At 36.9% G+C, this 20,478-nt stretch overlaps 2 protein-coding genes across 2 annotated transcripts; both read right to left on the bottom strand.

Moving 5' to 3' along the window:
- Positions 1-4,411: 4,411 nt before the first annotated feature.
- On the bottom strand, positions 4,412-5,555 carry LOC136206154 (uncharacterized). The gene has a single exon (XM_065997093.1). The coding sequence runs from the start codon at positions 5,417-5,419 to the stop codon at positions 4,604-4,606; it is 816 nt and encodes a 271-aa protein (XP_065853165.1). The 5' UTR covers positions 5,420-5,555; the 3' UTR covers positions 4,412-4,603.
- A 122-nt stretch (positions 5,556-5,677) lies between these two features.
- LOC136206153 (ethylene-overproduction protein 1) lies at positions 5,678-13,124 on the bottom strand. The gene is made up of 4 exons (XM_065997092.1): positions 10,624-13,124; positions 8,066-8,357; positions 7,679-7,988; positions 5,678-6,287 (listed from the first exon to the last, which is right to left on the bottom strand). Exons 1-4 carry the CDS (start codon positions 12,630-12,632, stop codon positions 6,055-6,057), a joined length of 2,844 nt encoding a protein of 947 aa, XP_065853164.1. The 5' UTR covers positions 12,633-13,124; the 3' UTR covers positions 5,678-6,054.
- Positions 13,125-20,478: the final 7,354 nt, after the last annotated feature.

A 20,478-nucleotide genomic window follows, 5' to 3' on the forward strand; every position in this document is an offset into this window, starting at 1 on the left:
ATAGTTGATCGACTATTTTAAGGTAGGCGATCATCCATCAACATAGTTGGCCACTACCTTGCTTAGGGTTTGGTGAAAGTGGCCTTTCAACACTCTTATAGCCTTTGTTTTTAACCTATTTTGTTTATATGAAACATAATGATATACGAATTAGGGAAAGCAACAATTATTTGTTGCATTTCTTTCTCTATCTATCATTTGGATTGAAGAGAACTCTTTTATCTCTTTATAAAGATCATCAAATGATTACACTCAACCAAGATTAATCACCACATTTATCGCACTAAAACACCTTCAAATGCCCAAACTAACTTCTTTGAAATTGATAAGAGTCTCATTGTTTGCTTTTGAGTTAACTTTTTAAGTCCAAAATCCAAAGTTTTTCTTTCAACCATTTTTCCCGGATTCAATTTGTGATATTAGTGTAAACCAATATGAGTATTTTAGCATCACATTAAAAAGCTAAATACTAAAGGGCCTTTAAATTGCACTATTTGTGCTTTAATATGGTGTTTGGTATTTGATGGGCATAAGTAGCCCAACCCAATGTGTACGTTTTCTACTTATCATTTCATTGAAACAAGTAAAAATCGCATTCACACTGTTAGTTCTAAAGTTCTTGGAAACACACCACAATAGAAAGACCTCCGTTTCATTGACTTTATTAGTTTCCTTTTTTCCAAGCAAGTTAAAAGTTATGAATTTTTGGATTAAATTAAGCACTAGATCTCGTAAGGACCGAGACTAGAATTATTGGCATTGAAGTCATCACGCCCTGTGAGTTCAAGCCATGCCTTCTGGGGGCCCATTTTCTCAGGCCAGCAAAGTAGAGATGAATTATCATTCTCTACCCCCCCCCCCCCCCCATTAGCTGTTATCCATGTTTCGTTCTTATGATTGAAAAATTGACCTTTTAACCTAATTGAATAAGTTGAGCCATTAATTTCTTTGTCCTTCTTTAGAGTGCTTAGGAATTCTAAAGTGATGCTATCATAAGCAGTCACCTTTTTGGTGGCCAACCAATTCAAATCAATCATGAAATCTAAGGATTCTTCAAACCTCCTTGTCTACTCCTAAGGTAGCTAAATGAGCTAGATCAAACAAATGCATATGGGCAGGGGGTAAAGTAGAAAAATATTTAAATGTGTCCCCCCTCTTCTTCACAAGTCAAATTAAAAAGGGTTCTAAACCATACCAATAGGTGCGAATCCCATGGTATATATGAATTCATCCGCGTCCTTTTTCACTTGAGACTCTCTGGCCTCACTATTCGTCAGCTTCCTTTTTAATTCTTCAACCTCATCCCCATTAGTCTTTAAGAGGATGGCAGCCATATAATTATTCGTCCTCTCCATGCTAGGCTCCCCCTCTAATTCCTTAACATGTTTCTCAGTTGCGATGCCCTTAACGATCGCCTGCCTGACCACCATGCCATGGTCAAATGTTTAAAATCAAAAGAAAATGGATCATTTCAAATGATCAACAATTGAAATTAAGAGAATAAGGTGAACATATCGCTATGGACTTCCTTATAATATGGTTGGCATGACCAAGGGCAAATAACTTATTTGGGTCATCCAAGACTTTAACATCCATCAAGGTTGGATTCTACCTATACTTAGCGTGCCAATAATCATCAAAAGAAGGCTTCTCCAGCTATGAAAAGAAAAATACATAAGCATGTCAAATATTACAAGGAATAAAAAAACCAACCAACAAGAAAGTACTTACGAGCGTAACATCAATATGGGTCAAAATAGAGACCCAGGAAGGCGCAGTTAGAGTAGGACCTCTAAACTGTAGGATTGGACCCATCAAAGTAGAATTAGATCCGCCGGATGAAGGAACAACTGGTTTAGACCTCTTTGAGAGGGGAATATCCTTAGTGGAAGAAGAGGTCCACTTGCGTTTTTGCCTCTCTTAGGCCTTCTTCTCTTTTGCCTTTAGCACCATCCTTGGTGATTGAGGATTTTATTTTGGGCAGGTTTAAAAATGGAAGGTTGATTTTGGAGAAAGATAATGGTACAAGCAAGTGCCCAAGGCATCCCACTTTGGGATCTTTTTAAATACAAATTTGAGAAACGGTTTGCATTCCCCGAATGCAAGATGAAGCATGTATCACCCTTTAATAGGATGTAGAAGAATTCTAAAAAACTGTAAAGGTTTTTATTTGCTTCTGGTTATGAGAGTGATATTTGAGATTCATATTACGACACATAGATCCGACTTAAACCACTGTTAATCAAATTCTCTTTGCCAAGACTGGAATCTCATTTCGTCTTTTTAGAAATTCGATGGTCCCAATTTAATTAGGAGTCTTTGACAAATACAAATGTTTCCTAAATACAAAATCTTGTCTCTTTAAGGATTTTCCTTGTTAAGTTTAAAGTGACTTTGTTTCTATTTCCTACTTGGGTTACATTACACTCTAATGTAATATAGCTTTTATTCACATTGCTCTTTACTTTTTCTTTTTAGATTATTTAGTCGAAGAATCCGTCGTTGGAAGCTAACCTTGCAAGAACCTTGAAGAAGCACGGTACGGAATCTTGTAAAAAAGATCACTAAATCTTCGGGTGATCATTTCACCCAGCAAATAATTACTTTGAATTATAAGAAGGAAAATTACAAATCTGGGTCAAATGGGAAGCTCATTTACATATTAAACCCATTTACTAATTCTACTACATATCTAGACTGATTTTGTGTGACTTTCCAAAAATACCCTCAATATTTACGCGGAGCTCGCCCCATCTCGTCTGACTTCGCATATTCACCCATATGCTAAGCTTGCGAAGTTAATGTTTTGATTTACTTAATGAATTTAGTTCGCATATGCGAAGCCTGCGAAGCCGAAGTTTGTTTTGCTTGATGAATTTAGTTCGCATATGCGAATGCTGGATATGATTTGAAGCTAATACGCGAAATGGTATATAACAAAAATTGGCAAACAACAACGGATTCGAACATTAAAATCATAACATTATCAAAATTTACAACAAGATTGCCACAATGAACTGTACTAACCAATCATTTTAAAGTGAAACTAACTAATCCGGTACCAAGATTACGCATCCGCTTCAAAATTGGCACCGGATTAAGTTAGGTCCACTTTGAAGATTGGCACCATGGGATGGACGTGTCCCATGGTGCACCCCGAGATTGACACAACCTCTCCTAACGAATCATTTCAGGAGTGAATGTGTCAATCTTGGGGAAGTTCATCCCTATACAGGAAGGAAAATCATCTTCCCTGCAGCCCAGTACGCCGCCTTCCAGAAAGGGATGTTACGTATTCAACCATCTACAGAAAAAATTAACCGTGTTAGTTATGAAAAAGGACGATTTTGGCTTCGCGAAATGAAAATTAGCGAAGCATGCGAATGTAAATGTGCAGGGGAAGAGGTGATTTTACTTCGCATATCTATTTTTTCGCGAAGTCTGCGAGGTCTGAAATGTGACTATCTACGTCGCATATCGATGCTTTCGCGAAGTCTGCGAGGTCTGAAACGTGAGGATCTATTCGCAGACTTCGCGAACTAATCGATTCGCGAGGTAGATCCATACGTTTCAGACTCTTTCTCTTCGCAGAACTTCGCAAAATCATCAATTCACGAAGTAGATCATCACTTTCCAGGCTCGTTCTCTTCGCAAAGCTTAGCGAAACCATCGATTGCGAAGTGAATTCATGAAAAAACGCAGGAAAAAAAAAACAGATACTTACATTTTTCGCCCCTTTCACCCCCAAAAGCGACAATAACAATATGATAACATGGGAAGAACGAAGGAAATAACGTAGAAAAATCATTTCTTTGATGGTAACAAGAAGAAAGAAACCAAGCAACGAACAGGAAGATGAAAAACCATTTACTCGTTTTCTAGGGTTGGGAAGTTGCAGAATCAAAAGATGAAGAGATGAAAAAGAGAAATTCATTATGATTTTGACTAAATGGTGCAGATTTCGTGCAATTTAAAGGAAGAAAGGAAGATCAAAAGTCTTGAAATCATTAATGCAGGAGCAACTTTTCGTATAACCAAGGAGATAGGGGGGAGCGGTGATTCGCGAGTGGTGGAAGTGGGAAGGTCGGGGGTATTTTTGAAAAGTCACACAAAATCAGTCTAGATATATAGTAGAATTAGTAAATAGGTTTAATATGTAAATGGGCTTCCCATTTGACCCAGATTTATAATTTTCCCATTATAAGAAGGTGCGTGCCCCAATCATCACCCTGTTTTATACATTCTCACAGTTCCCCCCCCCCCCCCCCCCCCGCTTTTTTTATTAGAAAAGAGTTACTTGTACTCAAAAAGGAAAAAAAAAAAAATTGTTGGTATTGTCTTAATATTTCAAAGAAATAATTTTTAACAAAATGAACAATATAAAAAATGCAACATATATATATATGATCTTACATTTTTGTGACCAGGCAAATAAACTAATAATATTTGTAATGACCTCTGTTTACATTGCAGTTTAATTTATACTAAGACCTAACTATATATTCACACCAAACCAAATGCTAAAATAATTCGCACAAAATTACAATACAAAAGAAAAATAAAAATTAATTTGCAATGACAAAATGAATTAAGAATGAAAAGTTTAAAAATGTTTCTTAAATACATGATTAATAGAGGTATTTGTAGAAGAATGCTTGTTGTGTCTTACATGCGGAGAGAGTTGGCGGACAGGGGTCTTTATACCGCAGAGCTTGTGCTTGATTCGCCACCGGAAAAACATTTCCAAGCCACAACCTTTGTGCGACAATTGTGAAGAACATGATTGAGAAACATGATCCTGATCTGCATAGTTATAATTGTTGAAAGAGTTTGGAAGCTTCTTGTTCAAATTCTTGGAGGCATATAATGCAGATGATGCAGCTAATGCTGTAGCATCAGGAAGAAAACGCTCCATCATATAATCACGACACAAGCTATCATCTCGACACTTCACACTCTCTAAATTTAGTCTCTCTAATCCATGATTATGATGATCATTTTCTTCAGCCTTCTCAACTATGTCTATTGCTTGTGTCAATGACAAAACCTCTACAGCGTCCGAGAAAACATCGGACACATTCTCATCTTCGTCTACATCTGCATCGCAACCAACATCCTCATGAATGTTAACATAACAGTTACTTGTGCTTACTTGTTCCTGTGGCTGCCATCTACAGGGGGGGAGCCTCGGACGAGGAGTTTCCCCATCTTCCATATCACTTCTCTCAAAGTTTTTCGGCTTTCCAGGAGCTTGTTCCCAGCAAAATGGAATCCCACTGCTTGAATCCTGCAAACTGATATGGGAATTGGTAGCAGAGGAACCCCCTAGGCGTCTGGTGGATAAAAGCGGCAAGTTCAAGTCCAGCTTCCTGGGGAAATTGGTAGTCCTCCTCCTGGCTTCCTTCCATTCTTGTTCCATGTAGAAAATTAAGAAAAGAGAGGAGAGAAATGGAGAAGTTGAGAAGAATGAATAGAAAGTAGTGGTGGCATGTTAACATGAGAAAGCAGTTGGAAACTATAGATATCTCGTGGAAACCATTACTACTTTATTGATGGTCACAAGTTCAACTTCTAAAAAGTGTTCTTTCTAATAATTAAGAGGTTGGCAGTAGTTCAGCTTATCTTTGTAGCACTTATATAAGTAGTAGGCATGAATTGACCTGAAGATGCACCAAAATTGTAATCATTTAAAAGGAAGCTGCCATTTCATGTAAATATTGCTTTTGACCGTGGTAATTCCATTACAAGTTAAAAAGCAGCAGAAGCAGTCTGCACCACTTGTATAATACATTGATACCAAAAACACCATCATGTAGAATAAATATATATTTACATATGCTATCTCACTTTCTACTTTCTTGCCTTTCAAATATATATTATATTTATACCTTTCCTTTCCTTTCCTTTCCTTTCCTATAGGATGCCCTGCTAAATCTGCATCTCTTCTTTCCTAGGCAGAAAATCCAAAAAGATAACTTGCCCCGGCGAATGGAAGCGGAAAGCAAACGACTATGGTACTGCATAATATAATCCCGATATTGATTTTCTCTTATCTCACGTTTGTTGTTCATCTGTCCGTTGCTTTGCTTTACTGTATAACTCAATGGTATCAGAATGGTTTGGGTCAAGACAAAGAGCAGCTTCACAGTCTCGAACAGTGGAGATGTTGTCACCCATTGAGTCGTAAAATGCAGCTCGAAGATGAAGCAGCTGCAAATCTGGCTTGAAAAGTATTGCCTTTGAAAGCTCTGAAATGGCTTCAGCTTCTTTGTGGTCATCCATTAAAACTGAAATCAACACAGTATTAACTGTTTAACTCAATCTTTATCGGTACAGCCTTAATGTGTATTTCATAGTGACAAAGACTCAATATTACTATCTCCAATCTACTTTTCTGAACGTGTATAAACAATTAAGCATTTATTTTACACTTCAACTAAAACAAGTAAGACTAATGAGACTTGAGGTGGAAATAACCATCACCTTTAAACTTTTGGGTTATTCACAAATCCTTCTACTGTAATCCTTTCCAAACAATGTTTAATATAGAAATAGAACTCAATTGAATTGAATTCTTTTAAAATTTATCAAAATAAGAGTTTTCAAACAACTGCCACCTTATTGGCAGAGGTAAGAAATCACCACGCCTAGATATTTATCCTATTTCACATACTCCTTTTATCAAGCAAGTAGTCTTTATTTGAAGATACTAAATACCATATTCAAAATTTTCAATATCTCCTTAATAAAATTAAAAATGTTCCCCTAGAGTTGACAGGCGGAATCAATTTAGCCCAAATCAAATTTTAGGTATCAACTCAGCCTCAAGTTAGAAATATTTAACAAATTAGCCCAAATACAATCAGTTTTAATACCTAAAATTTGATAAATTTGGTCAACTTTATCAAATATTGCCAAATTGAGGACGGAGTTGATACCTAAAATTCGATTTGGCTAAAATTGCTCCTGACTGCCAACACTAGGGGCTATTTTGACCCTTAATTCCTCCTTAATATAATTGAAATGACCATATTCACAAGGGAAAATTACTAAAAACCAGAAAATGACAAATGAGGGCTAGTTTACAAAAAGCAATCCTAATATCCAGGTCGTCTGGAGGGAAGTATTGCTGAACAGTTACATAGAAAAGTGATCTGTAACCATTGAATAGCCAAAAGAACTGTTTAGCGATAACACTTTGAAGGGTATATATTTATGACCTTGAAGCTTCCAGTAAGCAAGCATATTAATGACACAATTTTTGCTCATGATAGCTCCATCAAAATCAACGTAATAAAATCAGTAACAGTTCCATATTCTATAAGAACAGAGTTGTTTATTGCCAAGTAATGTTCACCAGTTATCGATGACCTAGACAGAAGTTCTTCTATAGGCCTCAGTAGAGAACATTTACACAACTATACTTGACTGGAAAAAGAAAATCTCCACCAATTACTAAAGAGTCAATAATCTCAATTAGTTATTTGGAACCAAAGCGTGATTAAGCATTCTGAAAAGGGACTAGAACATTTTTATAACTTAAAATAATGCAAGCATCACAATCAACATTTACTTCATACCATGACTTTGCAGTGCCAAAGACCATATTAGTGTTATGACTTGCAACTAAAAAGAAAACCCTAGAGAGAAAAAGAGGAATTATGATTACTGGACTTACCAGCTGCCCTGTATCTGTATGGATATGTCCTCAACGGATCTAGTTGAGTTGCCATACAAAGATCAGCCTTTGCCATGTCACGATCACAGTACTCAGAACGCTTCTCATGAGCAGATGCATTATTCCTGGCTTTTTCTATCAGTTTTGTCATCTCATCATATGCAGCTTTGCGTTGATTTTTTAGATGATATACACGTGCCAGACCCTGGTGTGCTCTTGTATGCTTTATATTGAGCGCACTCATGTAACAGTCAGCAGCAAGATCCAGCTTATCACAATCAACATACACACTCCCTAGATTATTAAGTGCCTGCCGAACAGAAAAAGTGTCTTAACTATAGATAATATTCAGATTCACTCATTGCAATAGGACGAATTGGCACTTACTTGTCCTTTCCGGAGCCCATCTGAAGGGCACCTAAGCGCTTCCTCAAGAAGTTCGATGACATACATTGATGATTCAGGATCAAGACTTGAATCTGCTAAAGCATATGCCTTAAGAAAAAAAGCTTCAAATGATCTTTGAATTTTGATGGACTCCTCAGCCTTAGCTAGTGCTTCTTCACGATGCCCAGTGTCATATAAAATCCATCCTTCATATACAAGTTTCTCATGCTCAGCAGGAGAGTAGTTTCTAGCCAACCGTAGACTACGCATTGCAGCCTTTTGACAATTTAATCTATAAAATTGAGAAACAATAGAATGTTATTGGAAACCAAACACAAATGGGGAAAAAAGAGAGTAAAAACCCCTCTTTGGAACCTTAAAAATCCACCCCACACAATAAAGAACACATTGGATGTTGGATGTGAAGAATAATAAATCAAATCTCATAAAATTAGTCTAGGAAAGTAGAAACGATCAAGAAACAAAGACAACCTCCACATCTATAAAGAATTGACAAGACATAAGTATACAATAGTGTTTCACATGAACCCTGACTATCCAGGCTTTATTAGAATCCACCCTAATCTAGGATTTATTAGAATCCTAGGGTGGAGATTGAAATCATCAAGGCTTAGATCGAATAAGGCTATCTAAGGGTAACTGACCAAATGTGAACACTACTGCATAAGTATAAACCCTCAAGAGCCTTATCAACACAAGAGTGGCACGTAAGTCATACAAATAATGAAAAAACAAGTATAGTTTCAAGTCTCTGTTTGATTATCATTCACCGCATAAATGATTAAGCAATGAAGCAAGCAAGAACAGTTTAGCAGAAAAATCAACCGTACTTTTATCTGAATAAATGTCTCTGTTTCTCTATCCTCTCCCTGCTAATACTTCTCCATATCCTTTAGACTTGCTTACCTTTTGTCTTTAGCACATGAAAAATAATTATAAATGAGGATAGAAGGAATAGGAAGAGTTGCATTTTATGTTCTAGCTATCAGCTTTAGTGTCATGGTCCCATGCATCATGTCAAGAATGATGGACATACTAGCTACACCATTGAGGGCAAGGCTGCACTGTTTAATGTTTCAATCATTTTAAGTTGCCATCATAGTTATTAAAGGCGCATGGCGCATGGCGCACTAAGGCGCAAAGGGTCCTGGAGCCTTGGCGCATGGCGATGGCGCGCGCCATAGCGAGACAAGGCGCACCGACAAAAATAAAAATTATAAAACTATAAAACTAACATAAAAATGCAATGAATACTAAATCATGAAAATATCTTAAGCATAAATAAATTTAAAATGCAAAATAAACCCCATATTAGCAAACTTTAAAGTTGAATACTAATTCCTAAGTTCTACTCCTAATCAAAACTCTCCAAATCCATCACTCCTCATCATCACTATCACACTCCTCATCTAAAGCGTCATCATCAAACTGATCCTCTTCATCCTCATCAACAAACTCAGTTTCTTCTTCCTCCTCATCTCGAACAACTACATGGGCTTTTCCTCGATCCTTGGAAGATGATACTTTAGCCTTTTTTCCTACTCTTCTAGTGTTATATGCAATCTCTTCAACTCCAGCAGCCTTACCAACTAAACCCCATGTTAGAGTTTCATCTTCAACTCTTCATGACTCTGTCTCTTCGTCTTCTAATTAGTTTAAAACGTATAATCTCTCTCCTCTTTAATACTTTTTGTTAATAGAACATGTGCTTCATCCCAGATATATAAAAAAACTGCCCATAACTGCCTCTAACTGCCAAGGCGCGCCTTGGTGCGCCTTTGGCAATTGCATTTGGCGCAAAATGGCGCACCAGGCGCGCGCCATGGCGATTGCGCCTCGCCATGGGGCTGCCATGGCGCTAAGGCCTGCGCCTGGTGCGCCATGCGCCATAGGCGCGCCTCAGGCGCGCCTTTAATAACTATGGTTGCCATTCCAGTACACATGGTCAGATATGCATTTCTGGAAGAAACAATGGACATAAGATCTATAGAGATGCAAGTTTCAATTTAAAGCATCTTGTAAAAAAAAAAATACAAGATGATAACCTACAATAGGGCAGTACAATAGGTTTATTTTGAGGAGCAAGGTTGGTTAATGTTTGAATTATCATTCCACTACACATGGCAGATACCCATTTCAGAAATTAATCCATGAAGATAAGCTATATAAGCATCTAAGCAGACAAATATGAAACAGTAGTCTAAAATGGTGACAGTACAAGATCAACAAATGGTGACAGTACATGATAATGGTGACAGTACACAGGCCCATATTACCATGTCCTGCAATTAAATCAACAAATAGGGCTGCGAGGAATCGAACCCTAGACCACTTGGTCCAGCTGGCTCTAATACCATATCATGTAACCAATTGAACTAAAAGCTTAAGCTGATAGTTGAAGGTCCATTTCATATTAATATCTGACAGTTTACAACAATGTCAAATAATCAGAGCTTAGAAATATATCACATTGTTGAGCACCAGATATATGAAGGCATATCATATGTATAGCGTTAGGAGAACCACAATATACTTACCGTAAAAGGAGGAGAGATTGCCTGAACCTTAGAAGGCTCTTGCCTGGGTCATTTGCCAACATATGGTGCACAACAGCTAAGGAGCCTATATCATCAACTGAGGACCATCTATCATACAGTTGCATCCAGCAATCCGCCTGACTCCACTGCTGGACAAGAGGGAGAAGAAGTTCTACCATTCGATCACCATGCATCTTCCCATTAAACATCATGTAATTGGGCTCCAATGTCAAGAGTGCACGAACATCTCTGAGAGCTCCTTCATAATCCTCCAAAGCAAGCGAAATCCATGCTCGTAATTCAAGGCAATCGGGAGAGACCTTGAAACCAATTATTTTGTTGAGCTCCGAAATTGCTGCTCCATATCTGCCATCCTGCACCAACATAACAGCTCGGTACTTGTACGGAAAAGAAAGAGTTGGATCCAGCTCAGTTGCTGTGTTCAAATCTGTCGTCTTTTCCTTCCCAACGCAGTATACTGCCCTTTCCTGATAAATCCAACCCACTGGCTTACAATCAGAAGCCAGCGAATTCATCATCTTGTATGCTGAATACTTGTGACCACGTCTGTACCTGGCCCTTGCGAGACCTACTGTTGAATACATATGACCTGCCTCAACAGCTGCTTCAAACCAATTTTGGGCATCTTTATATTCTTTCCTTTCAAGCATCACAACACCTAACTGATGATATGCAACTTGTTTCTGCCAACTTTCAGTTGCACACTCTGCCAACCTCTCCAATAGCATCACAGTTGCATTGGATTTCAAATCTTCCTCTAAAGCAACCTGGCTTAAAAAGAAATACAACAAAAACGAAGCATGCCCAGCCAAAGCCAATCTCTCCCTACCCTCTGGACAGCAAAATAACCTCATCACATGAGAACTGTGCAGCGAATTCGGAAGCTCCCTTAAAAACACCTGTAAACAAGCAGCCACTAAAAGATGGGCAGTCTCCTCCAATCCATACTCGATTAACAACATTGCCTCCTCCATGTCAACAACTAGAGACGCCAAATGAGCATCACAAGCGGACTTCATTTCTTCGCAGCAAAACCTATTTGCAAAAGAAAGAAGCTGTAATAGAGTGGATAGATCGAAAGAACTCAACTTTTTCGTCCTGCTATAAATCTCAACAGCTTTCATTCCTTCTGTAGATATCCCATTACGCGAAAAATTAATTGTCTCCCTCCGCGATTCAACGAAACCGCCATACAACATTGTTCTCAAAGGTCGTGAGAGCAATGCAATATTGTATCGGACACATCTAATCTCATCATCACCGATGCAAAATGACATATCGGCAACATCATCTGAAGTTGAACATTCCTCGTCTAGTAATGATTCATCATCCAATTCTCCTCTATGAGACGTTGAACACATACAGCGATCATGTATCGATTCGGGATCATAACCCGACACCAAACAAGCCCTAGGGCATTCTACATTTCTCCCGCAACAATTCATGGCCGATGTACCAACTAATTCATCTTCTCTTCTCTCGAATCTTAACCACGAGGCCAGGACGATTTTCCAGTGCACATCGACCGCGTGCTGTCTGGCCACACGAAGGCTCCTCCGGAACAATTTCGGATCCGCTAAACCACGGAATATCGCGCATTGCTCTAAATGAATCTGGGATTTCTTAAATTGGGGACAATTGTGAAGTCTACGGTATACTTCCGCAAGGGTTTCGACAAAATCAACATATCTGAGGCAAGGGTCGATAAACGGCTCGAGAAGATCGGTGTCAGGAAGACCGTGTGGGAGTAGATTTTCAACAGGTATATTATTGGTGGTATTGTTAGGCGGTGTTTGAGTGGTTCGATTTGGTTTGATTCGAATTGAATTGACTCTTAGGTCTTGAAGGTGTTGCAAAAACTTTTCCCCAACGCTACCGAAGCTGCCTCCGCCCCCGGCAGAACCGTTAGTATTAAGAGCGTAAACCTGGGTGCCTTTACACCCCTCGATAAACTTCAAGCTACGCATTGTAAATATATTGTGCTGCATCTATGCTATAAATATATATATAATTTAAAAAAGCTTTTCCAAGGATTTCAAAACTGGAGATCTGGAAAAGGAAGAAAAATGCAATTAAAAGATACCTCACAGCCTGCAAAAACCACCGTATAGGAAATGGAATGGGAAAAGCTTGGAGACAGAAAGAGGGGAAGCTACGATGGTAGATGCAGGCGAAGGAGAAAAATTGTGGTTTGATTTTCTCAAGAAGAAAAAAAAGGGAAAAAGAAAAATTGTGATGAAAAGAAAATGGAAAAAATTAGAAGAAGGAATATAAGAATATGATCTGGTGTTCAAGATGGCAGCCAACAAGGAGATTGAAAGATGAGGTGGAGGTGGCCGTTGAAACGGCCACACTCTTTGACTCTCTCTTTCTCTCTCGCTGTCTGTCTGTGTCGCTGTTCTGTTTCTCTCTTCCTCTTCCTCTTTAGTATTGTTCTATGTTTTAGTTTTTCTCAACTTACGTGAATTTTGGTGTCTGATTGTGTTTTTTTCTTTTTCTCCCATAATTTCTACTTTTTTTACATCTTATCCGGTAGATCAAGAGAACCGCTAAACCAATGATTTTCTTCTTTTATATTTATTTGCTAAAAACAAAATCAAATTTTATAGTACATATTTTCAGTGGCGGAAGCTCGGAGGTTAGACCGTGGATAAAACGAATTTAAATGCACTTCTAACATGTTTGTAAAAAAAGATGATGCCAGACTTCCTCTTTTCGTTACTTTCTGCTGATCAAATTGGGGTTAGCTTTCCCAGGCTAATCCCGGACTAAGGGTTTTCAGTTTTTTCTTTTCCTTTGCCTACCAAAAAAAAATAAAAAAAATAAATTATATCGAGAATTAAGAAAATTAATGTCTAACATGTATCAATTTACCCTTCCAAAATATTATGTTATTTCGTTTTTTATACCAATAAAAATTCTTTTCTTCTTAATGTAACACATTAAATAATCTGTAAGAAAATCACCATTCATCTTGTTGCCCAAATCAGTTTTAATTACTTTCATTGCAGAGAAAGATCTTTCAACAAAAGTTATTGCAACGGGTAAGATCAAAATCGTCTCAATAAATCGATATGTTAAGGAAATAGAGAGTGCTATTGCATTTGAACCATCTTCTTTTCAAGGACTCCTATATCTGTCAAACTAGAAAATGTCGCATTTGATCTCATTTCACAAATGAAGGGTTTGAGTTCCTCTTTAAACCGAGTTAGATCACAATAAGAAAAATCTTCCGAATATAACTCAGCAAGACGAAGCATTTGTCGGTGATCGAAATGCTCAAAAGCATTTGTAGGATCAAGACATGACATACAAACAAGTAACTATGTATTTGACTCAGGAAAATGATTATCCAATTTTGTAGCAAGATGACCAACAACCTACCATTTTTCAAATATAAAAAATCAAACATGGTTGAATACTAGTTATATCACTAGATGAAAAGTAAAAACAAACAAAGTACCTCGACAAAAATCTCAATATAAAAGTGATGTGATGAGTTCTTTGAACACCATCAAGAAGCTTTCTAACTCGATCTGTAATAATGTCTTTCATATTGGACACTTCAATTTCATTTTCTGAACAAACATCACTGACTTCTTTGCATAACTCTTCCCATCCAATCTCCATGTATGTTGACAAACTCTGTTTCGTCAATCTAATCATCTGTACATCATTAGCAATATTTGATGCTTCACTTTTAAAGACTATGATAACACATTTATCATTCTCAATATGTGTTTCATTAAATGAACAATGAAACAAAATTCATAAATCCACATTCTTCTTATCAAACAATATACACTGCTTGCAGCCTTATGATCTGTGGCATCAGCATGTACAACATGAAGCATCTGTATCATTGAACTACATATACTAAAAAGACGTGAAACTGTAGTATAGTGAGAACCCCATCTGATATCTCATGGACGAGCTATAGAGATTGAAAAATCTAATATAATACGGTAGTTTTGATGTATTAAGCCTTATTATATTTTGACATTTAGTTGCCAGAATCCGAAAGTATACTTTACAATAATTGAATCTACAAACATTGTAGAGATTTTTAGATGCTAAAACTGAAAAAGAAATAGAGTTTCTTGAAGATGCTAAGAACCACTATGTACTAGTCATTTTGTTTTACAAAGAGCATATAAAAATTGAAAGTTTTTTTTAGCAGTTCCAAGCCTGAAACAGACTGAATTTAATCAGCAGCTACCTACTTGGGAATATGAAATTTTTAACTTTATGGTTAATTTTCAACAGCTTGGAAACTTCCAATTATGCGATATCCAACAACATTCTAAAGAATCTAATTTCATTCTAAAGTATCTGATAAGACTGATGTTTATGCATTTTGGGTGGTCCTCTTAGAACTAATAACAGGAAGGAAGCTGATCGAATCAACAAGGCCTCAAAGAGAAGAGAATTTGGTTCTATGGGTAATTTCATTTTATCATTCCAATGGAAGTGTTTTTAAATTTTTCATCTTTTAGCAAATGGTTGTTATTTATGGCTTTAAAAAATTTTCTATGTTCTTGAATATATATTGGTTATCTTTTAGAGCTTCTGTAAAGTATCTTCCTTTACACTCTCACTCAGCTATCTATCTCTCTTGCTATTTGCCTATAACCGAAGCAAACAATAGAGCTTCTAATTTTTATGAATATTAAATGAGTTCTTATGTAGAACACAATGAAGATCTATATCTCTAATGGACGAAAACAAATAGTGAAATGATTGTGTATTACAAATATTGCTCTAATTTCACTTGGAGGTTTGATCTCTTTTTGCAACTTATAATTTCATCAACTTCACAATGAGAATTGCACTTGGTATTTATAATAGAGGCTTGGACAAAAGATCCGTTTGGATTTCAAAATAGTCGTTTGGAGGGAAACAGCTCATGTTAACATCAACTTCTGACTTATGTGATTTACAGTCCAAAAGTTTTCCGTTGCAGAAGGATGGGCTCTTCTGTCTTGAGCCACGCTTTTTCTGAGTTTTGATCAAGCAGACATGCAGTCTACCAACTTTCGTACCCTAACCTTCAGCCCACGTTACAACCCTTAAAGACCTATGATTTTGTTTAATTTTAATGCATTAATTTTGACCGGATGGATGATGCAATCCCAACGTGACCACTTTGTGCAATAACATATAGAGCGTTTACAAAAAAAAATTTACCCAAACACTTGAGCGTTAGAGTGACCACTTGTGAGCTATCAATTTTAGTTCTTTTCTTTCGTTTTCATGAAGTGTTGATCGATAAAACCAAATTAATCAGTTTTGGAGACTCGTCTGAGGTTCATTATGTTTTTAATTGTAAAATGAGTAGTCTGAACAGTTGTGAATAATAAAGTGTAGTAGATTCTTGTTTTTGTAAGGGAGCTATTTGTTGATTTTTCTCTGCTTTGGATTCTGTTTTGCTTGAGGACAAGCAAGATTCAAGTGTGGGGAGGTTGATAGCTCCCATTTATATAGGGTTTTTAGTGTTAATTTAGTTTGTTTTAATTAGCTTTTAGTTAACCTTTTGTATTAATTTGATAGTTTTTAGTTAAAATTAGTAATTTCCTTTATTTATGGCATTTTTGGTGTTTTTATGGATTTTCAGGGACCTTTCGTGCATTTCCGAACCAGACCCAAGCCTATTGGAGCATTTCCGGATTATTCAGGGACCGTCAGAGCACTTTTGGGATTCATCAGGGACCATTAGAGCACTTTTCGAAAGCCCAGGGACCTAAACGGATAAAAGCCGGAGCAAAATCACCCTTTTTAGGACCTGTCTCGTCGAGACAATACCTGTCTCGTCGAGACAGGCCCTCGTCTCGTCGAGACACTCATTGTCTCGACGAGACGAGGCGGGGGAAGGCGCACCAGCGCCTTCCTCCTTGCTGAAATCCGCGGATCAGGGCCCAAAAGCCCATTAAACACTTTGTAAATGCCTATTTCGCCCCCGAAGACATTAGGGTTTCTCCCTAACTCTATAAATAGTGAGCTAATCTTCATTATTCGGGGGGGATTAGCCAACGAATAAATCGGAGAGCCGCTAGGGCTTTCTCTCCTCCATAATGTAGTTTTATTTCTTTTTAGATTAGATTTTCCTGCTTTCTAGGTTAGATTTATTTCCTGTTTTTATTTCTTTCAAGAACAATTGATGGGAGAACTTACTCGTCTTCTATTTCTGTAATTGGAATCGGCAAAACGGGTTTTGGATTTCTATCTCTTTCCCTTTTATCTTTTGCGATTATATTTAATTGAAGCTTTTTCCATTATTCTTATATGCCTATTGCTATGATTAATTTGTCTATGAATTAATCCTCATCCAATGTGGGATATGGGGATGAAATTGATTATATGAATATGTATGATTAGGGATCTAGGACCTTTGATTAATCAGTTTATGCATGCTTAATGCCTAGATATTGTTAGGAACAGGATTTATACTAGAATGAACATTGATAATGATCAACTAGCCTGTTTATGTATATAATGTGCTTAATGCCTGTGACCCTGACATTAAATAGGATTATAGATAGATGAGAACCTGACCACGGAATCGTCTATACCGAACTTGTGTAAATCTGACTTCGCTAGAGACCACTAGGAATGAGGCTTTGTGGCTGGGCTACGGCTTTAGCCTTAGTTGTCAATAAACCTAATGCTTTGTATGACCTAGGGTATATGCCTAATCAAGCCGTCACCCGAATGCATGTGAATAGGCTAGACAAATCCCGTACAAATTTGTCTTTCACTTAGGACAATTACCTTCAATCTTTGGTAAAACACAAATCTGAACTCCCTAAACCCATACCTAGGATTTAATCAAAGGAATCCTCAACCTATATTATGCCATCCGTCAATTCACCTTCTACCCTGTCAATTGTTCACTTTATTTTGTTATCTTTATTGCTTTCAATTAGTTAATTAGTTATCAAAAACCCAACTTTTATCCAACCCTCTAAACAATTAGATCATTCTAGGTAGATTTGCTAGTTATAACGAATAGTCTTTGTGGTTCGATCTCGTGCTTAGCACAATATTACTTGTTGCGATAGGATACACTTGTCCTATTAAATGCTATATACTTTACGAGCATTAGTGCACATCTCAGGTTTACCTGCAAGATAATCAGTGCCTCCTAGGTACCCAAGTCTTTTTGGGTCCTTTAGGTTAGTTTTAACAGGTTTTGTATTTTCTTCATTAAAATAGCCATTCTTGTGTCAGCACCTATTTGTGACATAACCTCTTTTTCCATAGAAGCTACAACAAGCTTCTGAATTTTTCTTCCATCCTTTCCTATTAGAAGCATAGCTTCTGTAGTACTGTTGATGGTGGCTATATTTCTTCGGAGTCAAGTGACTCTGAATCGATGTGATGTCCTTTCGAATGTTTTTAGATTCTTTATGGACTTCAGTGACAAACTTATGCATGATTCTTAGGTTTTCATCTTGCCTAGTACTTCCTCAATTTCATCACATCTCCTTCTTAGTGCCCTAATTTTTTTATTGCACTTCTTTACAAGTGCATAGACATCACATAGGGCATTTATCATTTCATTTCGAAAGACGGGAAGGGAAATTGCCTAAGCATTCTGATGGTCATCATTAGAGGCATTGGAAGCTTCAACTTCTTCAGTAGTTACTTGCTCTTCTTTCTCCGCAACTATGAAACATATATTGGTTGTTTTTGAAGGTAAATAGGCAAACGTTTGGCAGCGGAAATATAAAAATTTTAATATATTTCCTTTAACCAAGATCCGTTAATCGTTATTTCATATAAAGAGGGATAGAAGGAAATACCTTTTGATGTTCTATCTACTGTTGCAATCAAAGTGCCCTCAACTCTTACTCCGAGTTCACGAGCACAAAACAAAAACACAATTCAAACGAAGTTAGAACTCAACCGTGTAATAGCAACCAAAGTAGATTGCCTCTAATTAATCAACACAAGATCAAGGAGTAAAGGAAAGAGATGAAAATCAATTGATCGGAAGCAAGCGGTGAAAGATGATCCACTACAGTATGGGGTCGAAATTCACTCTCTCCGAGATAGCTAGGGCTGGCCGAAATTTACAATAAGGGGGGGATATATATAGTCTATTCCATCTAAACCCTAGTTAGATAGAATTAGGTTACTGAATAAGAATTTAATTTGGAATAAAACTCTTATTGTTATTATCTATAATTATATTTAAATATAAAGATAATAATAACTTATTGATGGGATAATAATAGAAGCAATTTAATCTCATTAAACCTCCTAACTTATTTATCCTATAATTAATTTAATTTAATTCACAATCATAATCTAATTACAATTGTTTAAAAATAAATTAATTCCTTTATGTATATAATACATAAATTGCCCTCCCCCCTATGCTACTGGGCCTTAGTGGACTCAGTTGGACTTCCGTCAATTAATTAACATATGTTTCTCTTTTGGGTTCCAAGTCTTATGTGTGACCCATTAGGTTCTTATTGCTTCTAGCCGTATAAAACTATTAAATTAATTTTCTCAGAATTATATTTAATCTTTGTATAACGGAATGAGTACGCGAACTGTGATTGGCAGATCCGAAACATTCCCCCAGAGCTATAAAAAGACAGGTTGATTCCGTCGTTGACCTTTCAATATTAGTTACAGTATAATTCGATCCTTTATCAACTACATCCTTGAACAGAATCTTATGACTATGGATAATGTCAAGTCACATATAGCGAGACGTTCGTTTTACTTATACATGCCGAGATAGCTCCAATTAGATAGGTTAAGTGAAATCTGCATTTCAAGTCTTAAGATATCACCTTGCAAGGATTAGAGTTAAGTGTTCCACAAGCGATCATTGGACGTATCTCCCATTTATCAGTAGTGACAAATGCTCAATCCAATGTATAACTATCCTGCAATTACTTCCTGTGATACCCAACATCTGCCGTACACACCCCAGAGTCATCCCTGTTATGGATCGTGTTACAACAGGATCAAAGCATCACAATCCATAATCCAGAATCACTAATTAACATTCCTTTGAGTCTTAGGATTACTTATACCTATTAATACCAATGAGATGAACAGGTGACAAGGATAAATCTACCCATCCTGTTATCTCAAGTCGGGTCCCCAATCCTAATGAACCCCTTTCATTGGATCCATGTAACTGTCCAGATATCTGCATATCTGAAGCTTGTGAGATCAGCTCTCTGTCTCGACAGAAAACATTGTTACATGCAAGTCTCAACAATGTTATGTCAATCCCTATTCAAAACATATCACTTGACTTGGGGTGGTTTTAAGTTTATTAGTTTATTATAATGTTTCGTCTCACTTCATGCTTGTATGAACACTTTATAATCACTTTAAATAAACTTAGAGATTTCCTTTTATTAGACTTATTTAGTTCTTTAAAAGAGGTTGCTGATAAGTGTCCAATTCAACGTTCAAATGTCCACTTTAGTGCTAGGTTATTTAATTAATTTAGTGTTGTTTTGGGTGTTATTGCTTATTTTGGTATGATTTATCTCCACAGGACTCAAATGACTAAAAGGAGCAGAATTGGACTTAACTTGAAGAAACTTTGGACTTGAGACGAAATTGGAGTTAGTCTTGCCTAAGACTAAGAAGCAGACGGGCAGAAATCTTTCCAAATATGTCAAGTGCGAATCTGTTCAATTTTATCACGTTTTCAGATGTCTATTAAGGAGTTTTGAGCCTACAAATCAGGAAGGAAGAAGTCAAGTAGTATTAGGAAGTTAGAATATTTATTTTTTATAATTAGCTAGGATTTATCTCCTAATTAGGGTTGGAGAATTCCTATAAATAGGAGAGGATCTA

Source organism: Euphorbia lathyris, chromosome 9 (genome assembly GCF_963576675.1).
Source record: "Euphorbia lathyris chromosome 9, ddEupLath1.1, whole genome shotgun sequence".
NCBI classification, from domain to species: domain Eukaryota; kingdom Viridiplantae; phylum Streptophyta; class Magnoliopsida; order Malpighiales; family Euphorbiaceae; genus Euphorbia; species Euphorbia lathyris.